The sequence below is a fragment of the Frankliniella occidentalis genome, unplaced genomic scaffold (genome assembly GCF_000697945.3).
Source record: "Frankliniella occidentalis isolate FOCC.00 unplaced genomic scaffold, Focc_3.1 Scaffold69, whole genome shotgun sequence".
NCBI lineage: Eukaryota > Metazoa > Arthropoda > Insecta > Thysanoptera > Thripidae > Frankliniella > Frankliniella occidentalis.
Window position 1 is genome coordinate 1,136,064 of NW_026267199.1, and position 13,049 is coordinate 1,149,112.

General features: G+C 59.6%; 1 protein-coding gene across 3 annotated transcripts in view; it reads left to right on the plus strand.

Annotated features, from left to right (window-relative positions):
• The window catches only part of LOC113204517 (uncharacterized), a 27,046-nt gene that overhangs the window by 9,189 nt on the left and 4,808 nt on the right, over window positions 1-13,049 (plus strand). For all 3 annotated transcript variants that reach the window (XM_052268453.1, XM_026419714.2, XM_052268454.1), the window contains exons 2-4: window positions 8,848-9,147; window positions 9,730-10,558; window positions 10,639-10,683. In XM_052268453.1, the coding sequence (XP_052124413.1) occupies window positions 8,848-9,147; window positions 9,730-10,558; window positions 10,639-10,683 (1,174 nt within the window). The remainder of the gene's footprint in view (window positions 1-8,847; window positions 9,148-9,729; window positions 10,559-10,638; window positions 10,684-13,049) is intronic.

The window sequence follows — 13,049 nt, forward strand, 5'->3', positions numbered from 1 at the left end:
CCCCTTTCGCTCTCCGGCCCCTTCACCCCCTCCCCTCACCGGAAGTCCGGGGTGCGGGACGCGGGGGTGGTGGGACGAGGTGCGGGCGGGGTGGGTCCCCCTTCCTGCGTGCGCTACCGGCACCTGCCGCCATATGTCAGGCTCGAGGACTATGTAATACCGCTTCACCACTCTGTGAAATTGCGTCCAGCACGGTACAGACCGCGCCGCGCGGGGCTTCGGGGCGGGTGGGTGTCTCTGCTGTCTCAGCCCCACCCTATAACCCCCTCGACCTTATTGTCATCATCGATATAATGAAGGAGATCACGTTTCGGGAAATAAGAGGGCGGGGGAAACGTGCATATAAGGCGAAGGAAAACTTTTTTTATTTTTCTTTCTCTCGGGCAGCAAGGGTAGGGTCGCCTAAGCCTTAGTCATTGGTGAGGTTTCGTATAAAGTCGAAAAAAATCCTTCACTCACTTTATTATTAAAGACGATGAAGTGGGCTTAAATTTCAGGGATATTTTTACAGTATTATATAAGAGTAGACATTTAAAAATCCAATTTGAAAATGGTGTGGGTTTTTTCTTTACAGTGTATACTTTTTGTGCGTGGAAGACGTTGTGGTTCGGTCCCGCCGCAGGCCGCTGAGGGTCCCCTGTGCATGTCCTGTCTATCATGCGCGGCTCGTGGGTGGACAATGGGGGGCGGGGTGCGTGCGATATGAGACGAGGAGGGAGGGGGGCACCCACGCGGATGCACCGCGAATCCACTGCACTGCGTACAATGAGATAGGTGACAGAGATGGAGGAAGTAGGCGTGGCGGGGCTGCCTGCGGAAGTGTGCGTGCGTGCGTGTGTGTGTGTGTGCGTGTGTGTGCACTGCACCCACCGCACCGACAACAAACAAGGCGAGCCCAACAATGGGGCAGAGAGCGAGACGGAGAGAGTGAGAGAGAGAGAGAGGTTGCCCTCTCTCGCTCACAGCTGCTGCGCGCTGCGCCCCTGCACCCTGCACCGCCGCCGCCATGCAGCTGCAGCGGCCGGGCTGGGCTCGGGGGACACCACCCTTCTGCAGCACAGCTTGTGCCCGCTCAGACCTCAACAAAAACCTCTTTCCTCTCGCCACTTACACGCGCGCGCGCGCCCACGCACACACATACATCACGCACCTTCAACACGTTCTTGAAATTCGTGGTATGCGATTTGCGGATGTGCCCCCAGCGGGACCTGCTGTCCTCGCCTGCCACCCTTTCAATCAACCCTGCTGTCCCGTTCGGATTGACGAACGATGACGGCTCTATTCTTTCTTTTCCTTGTACATATTTTTCTCGGTGTTCGCATCTACTTCGCGCCGGCCGTTTCACCCTTGGACTCGGCCCTTCCTTCGGTCCCACCCTAGAGGGTCCCACCCCATCCACGACTATCGTTACTGCCGGGGTGGAGGGGTTGGCTCGGGGTTGAAGGTGACGTGGCGTGCCGGAGGTACACAGAGGGGAGAGACTGGCCCGTAATATTGATTAAACACACGAGTGACACCGCGCCCCACCCCGCGGCAGCCAGGCAGCCTACTCCTTGAGCAGACTTCGGAGACTTGAACGGTGGAGAGTTGTCGTGCACGTGTGTACTTCGTGCGGCTACGTGCCCTAGAGCGTGGTACAAACGGCATGCAGATGGTTCTGAAACACCAACATATGTACTTGTGGGGGGACCCCTACGTGTTGTGGCGGTCCTGAACCATATTATGGGGCATGACAGTTTTGAAGCCCTCCCCTTCCATGGCACGCGAAACATATGTATACACTGTTAATTCAAAAGTCTACGCTTGCTGAATCATAGTGTCGTTTCTCGGGTTGGGTAGGCCAGCCCGCCACACAGATGTGCATACAGTTGTCATTGTTGCCTACCCACCAGGCGGCTCACTACCTCCTGTAGTTCAATTAGATCAAAGTGTCCGAACGAAATTTGAACTTGGCGACTCCGTTTGCGGCAGGGTGGGCCGGCATGTTCAAACTACGAGTGCCTGTGATGGTGTCAGTGCGCAAGCCCTTTCACTACCAGGGCGATTGCGATTGCGTGTGACAAGAGTGGGGGGGGGGGGTAGTGTCGATACGTCCCTTTCACCGCCTCAGCTGATCCGGTGCCCCGGTACGCCGCTCCCCGCGAGCGCCCCGCGGTCCCATTCTGTTCCGTAGATGGGCTGCGGCGGCGGGCGCGTCACGGCGCATTGTGCTGTCCCGAGCCCGAGCCACCCCCTCGCGCCGCACGCCCGACAAACACGCCCAAAACAATCAGGGCACTATTTATATTCCCCTTTGCGTGATCGTGCGCTCGCGAGGAGTGTGGCCGAGCCGAACGCTCTGTCACTCGCACTTCCCCGAGGTCTCCATGGTGGCATGCTCCGTCACTCGCACCTCCCCGAGGTCTCCGAGGCCACGTTCTCTGTCACTCGCACCTCACCTAGGCCCCTCCCACGCATGCATCACCCGCGCTGCGGGCGTATGACGCGCTCCCGCCGTCGGGGTGCCTCTAATCTGGTGTAAAATGACCGGCAGTCCATAAGAGACGTCCACATGGACCTTTGACGCTCACACCTGAGTCGGTGGACGCAGCAGCACGTCCCTGCGTCCCCGTCCCTCTCTTTTATTGGGGGGCGAGCGGCAAAGGCACAGAACGTTGTTGGAAATACTTGCACTGTTAAAATCCTGCAAAGTATTTTGCTCCTTTGTAACTACGAAGCATTTACTTCGCAATTACAAACTGATGCTTTGCAATTACGAAGTGACACTTTGCAATTGCAAAGCGATGCTTTGTAGCGTTTTCATTGCTTTGCAATTGCAAAGCATCACTTTGTAATTGCAAAGTAAATGCTTTGTAGTTACAAAGGAGCAAAATACTTCGCAGCTCTGCAAAGCAAATGCTTTGTAGGAATTTAACAGTGTGGCCAGTGACCGAGGGCACTCCGGGCCGGATCATCGGTTCAGACTCGTTCTCTCTCGCCGCCGGCTGGCAGCTTGCGACCCGTGCCCACAAACAGGGGGAAGGTTTTCTTTCTTCTGCACCTGATGGAGCAGCGCGCCGTGAGGGTCGTGGGTGCCGCCGGGGCCGAGGCCGGGGCTGCGATAGTAAAGGAGTGAGCGCCGTAATGAAGCGACCCCAGACCAGATTCACGTTCGTCTCGGCGTCAGCTTGGCTGCCGTGCGCGTGACTAAGGCCGTGCCAACGCCCTCCCCCGGCACCAGCAACTGCGGCCAACAACTGTTTCCAGCCGCCGGCACTTTTTTCTGCCGCCATACCTCCTCGACACACGCCCGCGCGCCTCTCCCTCTGATTACTTCCGCCCCCCAAAACTCCTTAATTTTTTTTTTTGTTTTCGCGCGAAGGGCGGCGCTGGGGCCAAAAGCAGGGAAATTTGTCGGTTACTTTTGGTGTGGTCGCGTGGCAGGCTTTGCTGTCGGCGTCGTGGCCGGATATTATGGCCGGATACGGCCGTCGGATAAGGCGCCTCATGCCGTGTGTGGTGGGGAGGGATGCGCCCTCCCCTCCGGAAATTGGGACGATATCGGCCGCTCGTTCTCTTTCTCTTTCTCTCTTCCTCTCTCGCTCAGTCGCTGGCTCGGATGTTCCTCATTTGTAGCAGGGCGCCTACCCTTTCTTGTAATATGGTGTAAAGGCTCTGCTTGCCGCCGCCTCTGCCACCGCCTCCCATCTCATCACCATAGATCTTCCTTCTAGTTATATTCACACAGCTGCTTGCCAATAGCGCACCGGGACCATAAAACTTCTCCTGCCAATAGGGTGTATATTTATAGCGCAAGTTTTTTTTCGGCCAGTCTATCTGTAAAGTTTGGCAAAACCGGTTGCGTCGCCAATTTTGGCTGGGCGCACGCGTTCGCACGCGTGCTGGTGTTCGGGAATAGCGGCTTCTTAGTGAATTGGGTGGAATAATTTGGCTCTAGCTCGTAAGCAGTCGTACGCAAATGTTTCTCTGAAACAGTTGGATAACTATGGAAGTTTAATAGTGATTGAAATTTCCCCTGCAGATACTTAGATAGACGTTATCACCAATTCCAAACTAATACATACTCGGCAGTGTCTAGTGTTGTTAGCTGAGCCTGTTAAAGTACTCCCCCTCCTCTCTCTCGTTCCCTCCTTTTCTTTCTCTCTGTCTCTCTCCCCTGGTCGTAAATAAGAAAGCAACAAATCACCACCAAAGGGGCCTAACGGAGTGAGTAAATTGCACATGGCGTGGCGTGCGCTGGGTGCGGGGGTGTTCCCCGGGTGTTCCACCTGGGGGTGTTCCATCAAGGGGCGTGGTGCGCTCGGACATGAGTTCATTAAGCACGCCTGTCCGTTCCGATGAGGCAAGCCACGTCCCTAATGGTGATGCACGTACTGCGCTTGAGTTCTAAAATCATAACTGTGACTCGAAAGTGACCGCGTACAGTTTGTCGCGTTTCGATTCCTAAAACACGCGCCTGGGCCATGACCAGGATGCAATGAACAAGGATGCCTTACAGGAGGAATCACTTGGTGGAGAGGAAATGAAATAATCAGTAAGCAAAGGGTTAGTTGGCGGCAGGCGTGCCTGCCGGAGGGGCGGCGTGAGGCATGGTTCCAGCATATTGCGAATATATGTATATGTTGTGTATGTGAGAGAGCGAGACAGTGTGTGTGTGAGAGAGAGAGAGAAAGAGTATGTCTGTGTATATGTTGGTCGTGCATGGCCAATAGCTTTAATTGTGTTCCTGGCTCAGCATTATACGAGGCTCCCTTATGAACGCCCATTTAAATTATGTGTCTCATGTAGACACAAGGCAGTGGTACGTAGTTGTTAATTTTAAGCGGGGAAAATAACTAAACGTAAACAATAACATATGGTACCATAGTTAGAATGATCTTACCACCATTTCAGATGTTGTATAAATAAATAGAACAACGAAACAACGAACTGGAAAAGCGTTGATTTCGAACGGCCCCCCCCGCCCTGCGTCCCTGTCCGTCTCTCTTTCCCGTTTCTTCCACCGTTCACCTTTCTCGACCTGTAGTTTGTGTGGGTTTGTGTTGGTTTGTTTCTTAGAGCGAAGTAGTAGTGTTTTCATGACTTTTCCAACGGCTTTCTTTATTTCGGGCCTGTGTGCAGTGTGTGCTTTGCAAACGGGACAAGCAGGCACGAGTGCGACGGGGTCCGGGCGGGGCGGGGCGGGAGCGTGTGGGTGGGCTGCATGCCATCGCATTGGTTTGTTTTGCTGCACCGGGACCCGGAGCCTCCGCTGGACGCTGCGGCCTCTCGCTGCCCCCGTCGTGGATGCACCGGCCGGCCGGCAATGCATGCACATGCTGGGGCTGGAGCCACTGGCTATGGAGCCGTGTGACTCACCTGCAGATCGGGCGCGGGATCCTCTCGTCAGATTTTGCAATCCTATCCACTTTATCGGCCTAGTATTGGCGTAGGCCGACGTGTCACCGGTAAAACTAAAACTGTCACCTCACGGAAAGGTATCACAATCAAGCTAACGAAACACACGCGCGAGGGAACGCAGAGGGAATAATATCCCGTCCCGTCAATCCCGCCGTAAAAGTGAGGAGAGAGGGGAGGGGGGGGGTTAGAAGGAGAGAGAGACAGAGAGAGAAGGTGAAGCGGAGGGAACATAGAGGAGCGGAGTGGCAATTAAGCCGTTCGACGACTCGTCAAATTAATTCACGGCGAGCGCGGGCCGGCCGCGCGGGGCGGGGCCAGACAATCAGGCCTATACCCTGCCCAGGACCCGTCCCCTGCAGTGCTTTTGGTTTCACACTGCTGACGTAAGACGAAATCCCCCGACGGATCAAAATCGCCATCATAGCCACCGAAAACTGTTTTGGCGTCGTCGCGGAGCGAAGCGTTGGACCATCGCGACCGCGCGTGACAGGCCCCTGCTGCTGCGCCATGCCATAATGATCGGGTGAACTATTTACATGGCGGTCTGGGGCCGGGCGGGGCGCCGGGCTCCAAAGTGCCTTTGATCGTGATGGCCGGGCCGTCTGCCTGCAGGCCCTGCTGCTCCGCTCCGCTCTGCGTGGACCGGACCGGGCCCGACCCGCGCGTACCGATAATCGAGCCAGCAGCGTTATTTGTTCAAACAATTAAAGTTGACTGCGGCCGTGCTGCATTGCCCCGGCCTGGGCCCCGCCTGCTCGACTGCCTCTTCGCAGGTGGTCCACCGCGCCACGCCAGGCCACGCCACGCCAGGCCACGCCACGCCCGAGCGGGACGGTAATATGAATGCAGTCGTGCTTATTTCGTTATTCCATGCGTGCACCAGACTCGGGCTCGAGCCGGCCCCTCGGTGGGGCCAAGGTGAGGACTTAATGGAGGTGGGTCCTGTCCTGGAGGACGAGGGAGGGCGCGAGGCCGCTGCGGCGCCGTGTTGGTCATCCGGAGCGCCTCCTGGGTGCCACCGGGCAGCCCTCTGGGGACGTGTCACCCGGCGAGCTTCGGGGTGCCACCGGGGTAGCTGTCGGGCGGGATGGGGGTTTCACCGCGCTGCCACTAGGTTGTCACCATGAGCTTCATCGAGGAGACTTGTGCAGATTTCATCGGGACTGTCAAGCGGAGCCGGGAATGTTACTCACAGTGGCTCTGCGAGTAAGCACGGTACTGACCCTCGTGCGTTTTATTTCACCATGTCAGTTTCCATGCAGTTATTTCTACTCTGTATAACGTGTACAGACAGCCCCATGGGGTCGTCAGACTAGCGAGGGCCTCACCCACCCACACACTCGGCGCCCGCCCTTAATAATCAGTTTTCCCATTTCGCTGGCAGGGCTCGTTAGTGTTAGCGGTGCAAGTTGGAGGTGGGAAAAGGAAGGGGAGGGGGAGAGACCCGGAGAAAATATTTTGCATGTAATGAGACAAGGCCACGGTAATGTGTGTTCGCTATTTGCGTATAGAAAGTGTCGGGTGGTGAAGCAGACTGACCTGGCCTGGGCCGACCAGCATCGGCACAGGGCTGCAGCATTTCTCATGAGAAAGGCTGATGTGTGTGTGTGTGTGGTGTGGAAAGGGGGAGGGGAGGGGGAGGTTCGCTAGTGATAAGGTCATGCAACTTTCCCAGCAGTCGCGCGGCCCTTCCCCACTCGTTCATTTGACTAAGAATAAGAATAAACAGTCGACAAACAGGCGCACTGACGAGAGCCGTATCCGTGTCAGAAAAATGGTGACGTGCGAACCGGAGGCAGCGTTGCATAAGCTTCGACTCCCTCGGCGTCGGGCTTTTGTCTCGGGCCGTGCCTCGTATCTGAGGGAAGAGAGAGAGAGAGGTGCGTGGTGCGTTCACCCGACGCTGCTGTGTGCCCCCGTGCCGCGCCCTATTGGCTGCCCAGACAAATAGCGCTGATTCTATTCAGGGTTGTTACAGACCGTGAAAGTCAGGGAAAGTCAGGGAAAGTCAGGAATTAGAAAATGGGTCAGGAAAAGTTAGGGAAAGTCAGGAAAATTGAGAGAGCAGTCAGTAAAATTTCTCCATTTGACTGCCTTCGTGCAAATGAATGAGGGAAAATGCGTAAAATTGACGCTCGAGCTGTGCACTGCCATGGCAGTGGCACTTGCGGGGCCCTGCCGGCGCAGCCAGTCGCCGCTTTTGTGCATACTCTTGTTTTTAGTGAAATTTTCCCTCCCGTTGTTCGGAATACTGCCTACTTTCTTGCCTAAAAAGTCAGTAAAAATCGGGATTTTGGTCAGGGATAAGTCAGGGAAAAGTCAGTAAAATTGAAAATCCAGAACCTGTAACAACCCTGCTATTATAATATGGAAATGGGTAGCTGGGCGGGGCAGAGCGAGAGAGAGGGGGAACGAGAGAGAGAAAGTGTGTGTGTAGAGCCTCTCATGCAGCTGCCAAGCCATTTGGGGAGAAACGATGAGCCAGCAAACGACGAGTAGAGGCTCTGAAAGCACAGCTGATTGTCCATGTACGTGAACTGGGTAACATACTTTTTGGGTCACGCTAAACGACACAGAGAGAGAGAGGTGGACGGAGCGTGACAAGAGGGAAACAGAACACCCAGGTGACGGATGCAGGATTAAAGCAGGAGACATGGGAGCAGATGATCGTAGGCTGCAGCCAGCTGGAGGGGAGCGGTGGACGGATGTGGAAGAAAGCAACAGTGACGACGTCCTGGTAGACTACGGGCCCAGGTGTGCCCTATGGAGATGCGTTGACTCGGGTGTCGAATGTCATGCACCTTCTCTCTCTCTTTCTCTGTCTCTCACTCTCTCTCTCTCTCTCTCTCTCTCTCTCTCTCTCTCTCTCTCTCTCTCTTTCTCTCTCGCTCAGGCGCTCACGCGTGCTCTGCGGTGTGTGGAGACACGTGCCGCGAGACCTACACACCGCAACGCATCTCCCCTTCCCTCGGCCACGCCTCCTTCCGGTGCGCCCCGGTCTGGACTGGACACTCGGGCTGTTGCCCCCCCCCCCCCCCCTCTCTGAGCGAGAGGAAGCTGTGACTCGTCCTCATCCTTTCCGAAGCCCCAGCTGTGCTTGGTTTTGTCCTGTGGCGTGGCCGTGCGTTGAATTTTGTTTGTGGCGCTGCTGATATTGCCTACACATTTTGCCCCTGACCACGGCGCCTTACGGGCCTAGCGAGTAGGCAACCTGCCCGCACTCGTGCGAGCGGTACAGTATAACTACAGAAGTGCACTTCTGAGCGGGGTAAACCAGCCACCTGGTACCTCCAGGTCAATTAATGGATGTCCACTAAACTTCTCCAGGTTCAGATTACTTATTTTCGGATAACCCTTTTTTCTTGTGTAGTAAAAGTAATGGCATGTCTGGTTTGGTGGTCCGCATACGATGTGATAGCATCCTGACGGCATTTGTCTCTGTTGCAGATGGACAACCCCGGCTACCAGCACGACGAGGCCGCGGGCAGCGTGCAACAGCGGCCGCTGCCGGGCACGCCGGGGGGCGCCGCCACCGCCGACAACTCCATCCCCATGTCGGGCACCGCGGCGCCGGGGCCGCAGCAGCCGCCGCACCAGCACCAGCCGCTGCACCAGCCGCTGTACCACGCGCTCCAGGACGGCAGGAGGGGCGCCTCCCCGCAGGAGGCCGCCGGCAGGAGGGCGCGCTCCCTCAGGGCGCCGCCGAGGAGGCCGCCGCCCAGCGAGGACGCCTCAGGCCGCTGCACGGTGAGGACCCGTGGGAGCAGGACCGGGAGCAAGGGCGGGGGCGGGAGCACCTTTCCCACAAACAAACTCCATACCGAGCAGAGTACCGACTCTGCCTCGCTCCGGATATGAACGTGTCCATTGATTGGAGAGGGGAGGCGGGGTACAAACCGATTGCGGTTTTGGTGCGAGATCTGCGGGGATATGGGCAGGTCGAGGGGGCTCCTGGCCGAGTGCGAGAGAGAGGAAGGGGGCAATTGAGATTGTGTGCCGGGATGGAGGGCACGACCATATTAGAGCTGGTGCATCATCATTACTCCGGCAGCGGTCATCGTCATTACATTATTTCACTTATAACGCAAACCGCACGGCGTTTTCGGGATACGCTGCTGCCTTGGGTCGGTAATGCCCCTCGGGCGCGTGTTGTGTGGAGCTCCCGGGGCCCCTGGGGCCCATCATATGGGGCTTGTGTGGGAAGCGCCGCCGGTGGTGCGGCAGAGCGGTTACGGGAGACCCCTGCCATCGCCAGCGCCAGACGAACGCCGCGAGCCCCCCTCGCCACCATGTTGCACTTTGCTGACAGCGCCTCGTCTCGTCTTTCAGCTCAACAACAGCCGGGTCTCGCTGGCGTCGTGGTCGCCCGGGCCTGACGGGCTCCTGCACGGCGCGGGGCGCAGCGCGGGCAGCTCGCCGGGATCTCCTGGCGGCCCCGTCCACCATCAGCTGCAGCACCCCGCGCACCCGCCGCACCACCTGCCGGGCAGCGCCCTGAGCACCCTGAGCGGCGCCCTGGCCGGCGCCACCGGCACCCTCACCAACCCCTCGGCGCTCAAGGTGCGGAGGAACTTCATCAGCAGCCCACCGGAGTACCAGGCGACCGCGCACCACCCGGGCCTGCTGCACCCGCCGCCGCCCGCCTGGGGCCAGCACAAGCTCCACCCGCTGCGGAACGCGCTCGCCTACCCGCTGCTGCAGGTGTGCAACAACCAGCTGCAGCTGCACCCGCACCTGGGCGAGGACGGGCTGGTCACCAAGAAGCCGTGCCGCTGCCCGCCCGAGGAGCCCGTGCACGAGTACTCGTCCATCCTGGGGCCGGCGCCACACAAGGCCGCCCTGGCCGCCTCCACCGAGCCGCTGTACTGGTCGCCCGTGCTCAAGCGGGCGGCCGGGGGCGGCGGCGCGGGCGCGGGGGTGGGCGGCGTCGGGGCGAGCGCGGCCCAGGGCAGTCACCCCGTCGGCGACGAGGGCACGCTCAAGAAGGGCTGGAGCGGCACGTCGCGCGTCTTCAAGTACATCGTGCAGCGGCGGGGCAGCTTGGGTGCGGGCGGCGGCGCGGGCGCGGGCCGCGGCTGGCGCTGCCTGCTCGCGCTGCTGGCCGCCGCGGCCGCCGCCGTGCTCCTCACCGCCGGGCTCGCCGCCTACCTCACCGACGGTAAGCACCACCCAAGCGACAACAACGAATTGCTTTTGGGTTATTGGTCGTGTACTAAAACTATAACTGTTTGTCTGCAGGTTTCGGCTTACTACGATCAACGGAAGCAGCCCTGCGAGGGAACGGTAAGTTTGTGCGACTAAGATAGCGACTCCTAGCCCCTCACCCCTTCCCCTCTCCCTCCCGGCCGAGGGCGCAAACAGTCCGCTGTCGTGACGACCAGCCGGAGCCGTCCGGCCGGTCGATGTACACCTCCCCTGACGTGAATGAGGCGAAGGGTGGAGGCGTGGTGTTGCGCGCGGTCAGGATGCCATTCACCCGCGCGCAGGCCGCCCCGCCCCGCCAAGACCGCCAAGACAGGCCCCGCGGGCACGTCGTGACCGGGCGCGTCCTCGCTATGGTCCTCCCCGTCGCTGTGCTGCTTCCCCTTGCCCGTCGAGTCCCTATGTCGGCCAGGTGTAGGGGCATGACTCAGACGAACAGCACCAACAGGACCCCTCCTGCACTAGGACGAGCACCGATGATCCCTGCGCCCCTCCGATGGGAAGGGCGCTCGCGGGGGACGCACCAGACATACCTCCGGGGATTAGTGCGCGTCGCGCCCGGGGAAGGGCTCAGCCACGCTCAGCTCGGGCCGGCGGCTCCCATGGCTCCCATGGTTTACGGCCTCCCGGCCCCGCCCAAGGGTCCCCACAGTGCCACCGGCTGCCATAAACGTCATGACGCTCGGTACGCGCGGTCACGGCCCGCACCATGGGAGCACTGCGACAGAAAAAAAAAGACATCCTTCCTGTGTGCGTATGTGTGTGTGTGCACGCGCGCCCAGCCTTTAACGGGCACCAACGCCGCTCGCTTTAATCTAATCTGCCGTTCTAATCTCGGACGGGCCTTACTGCACCTCGACTGCTGCGCTTCCGCTCGGCTCCGGTGTACGACATCCGGGGGCCGCTCGGCACACGTCTGGGCTCGCGCGGGGGGCCCGGGCCCGAGCAGGGCGGCAGGCCGGAGGCGGCCCAGGTGTGCCCAGGTGGCGCGCCGGGGCCGGGGCCGGTCTAGCCAGGTGCCGGCGGGGCTGCACGACGAGCCCCTTGGCTTCCTCGAGGAGCAGCTCGCCTCCAGCTCGCCCGCAGCTCGCGGCTCGCGGCTCGCGGCTCGGCGGCCGGTGCCGGTGCCGGAGCGCGCCCACGCCGCCGCGCCACACCCCCCGCCCACGAGGCCCGCCGCCGCCGCACCGGGTCGATCGTGGCCCCACCGCGCCTGCCGCGCCTCAGGACACCAACCGTGACCGTGACTGCAAAAAAAAGACAAAAAACAATAAAATGCCCGAATCAGAAACGAAAAAACAAAACAAAAAAATAATCGTTGGTGTCTGAAATGGCGTACGACGATTACGCGTGTAGCGTTACCTACCGGCCTCCTGGGACGACGGATGTAACTAACGCTTAGTCACCTGACTGCCGTGCCTGGTGCCTGCCGAGCCCCGGGCGGCCGACCGGTAGGCGGGGTCCTTTGTACCGACCCAGACCGCCTCATTAGCAGCAGAGCAGAGGGTGGAAGTGGAAACAGCCCAAATCAAATCATATCGTAGAGAACCGAGACGAGCCGGGCGCACCGGGAGTCAGCATGTTTTCGCCAAGCATCAAAACAGCAGTAATTTCAGACCCCAATTTCAAACCGCCGCCGCCGCCGCCGCCCAGGCAGCCTCCGCTCTTCCACTTACACTCGTTAGGAGATCGACCACAATCACCAACCACGAATTCTTGGGGAGTGCGGATTTTTTTGTCGGAGGACACATCTGTAGTAGGCCAGGACACTGGGAACTGAGGCGTTCGACTGCCGCGCACTTCAGTCACTAGTTGTAGGTGTCCGGTGCGGACTATACGTAACCTCGCGTAGTATACTGCAAATCCACTCCCGCTCTACCGAGCTCGAGCTAGCTCCCCGGCCCCGGACCATGGGGGGCGCAGGTGCAGGTGCAGGCGTGGTTGGTGCGGGTGGCGTGGCATTCCCGCGAAACGGCCGCAGAAGAAAAGGTCTCCCTGTTGCTGTGTGGGGTCCGCGGTTACGCCCCCCGAGGTGCGGCGCGCGGGGTGCGTTTGCAGGGAGCCGCAGCGCAGGGGGGCCCGGGGGAGGGGTGAGGGAGGAGAGGGGGGAGGGGGGGGGGAGACCCACCCGCGACCACACAGAGGCGATATGAATGGGGCCGTAAATGAATGGACGGGCGCAGCGGGCTGAATGGGTGGACCAGCCGAGCGGCCTGCGCCCAGCCTGCGCCGCCCGCACCCACTGAATGGGAGCCTGCTTCAGCGGGCGGGGGAGTTGTACCTGCCGCAGTCACATGGGCGCGCCCGGGCCGCCCGGGCTGTCCTACCTGTGGCCATTCCCGTCGGCCACGCCACGCCACGCCGGCGGGGCCAGGGCCAGGGGCGGCCTCGGACTGATGACTACTTTTCAAAAATTTTACGCTGCCTCGCCTCGGTTGCCCCCCCCC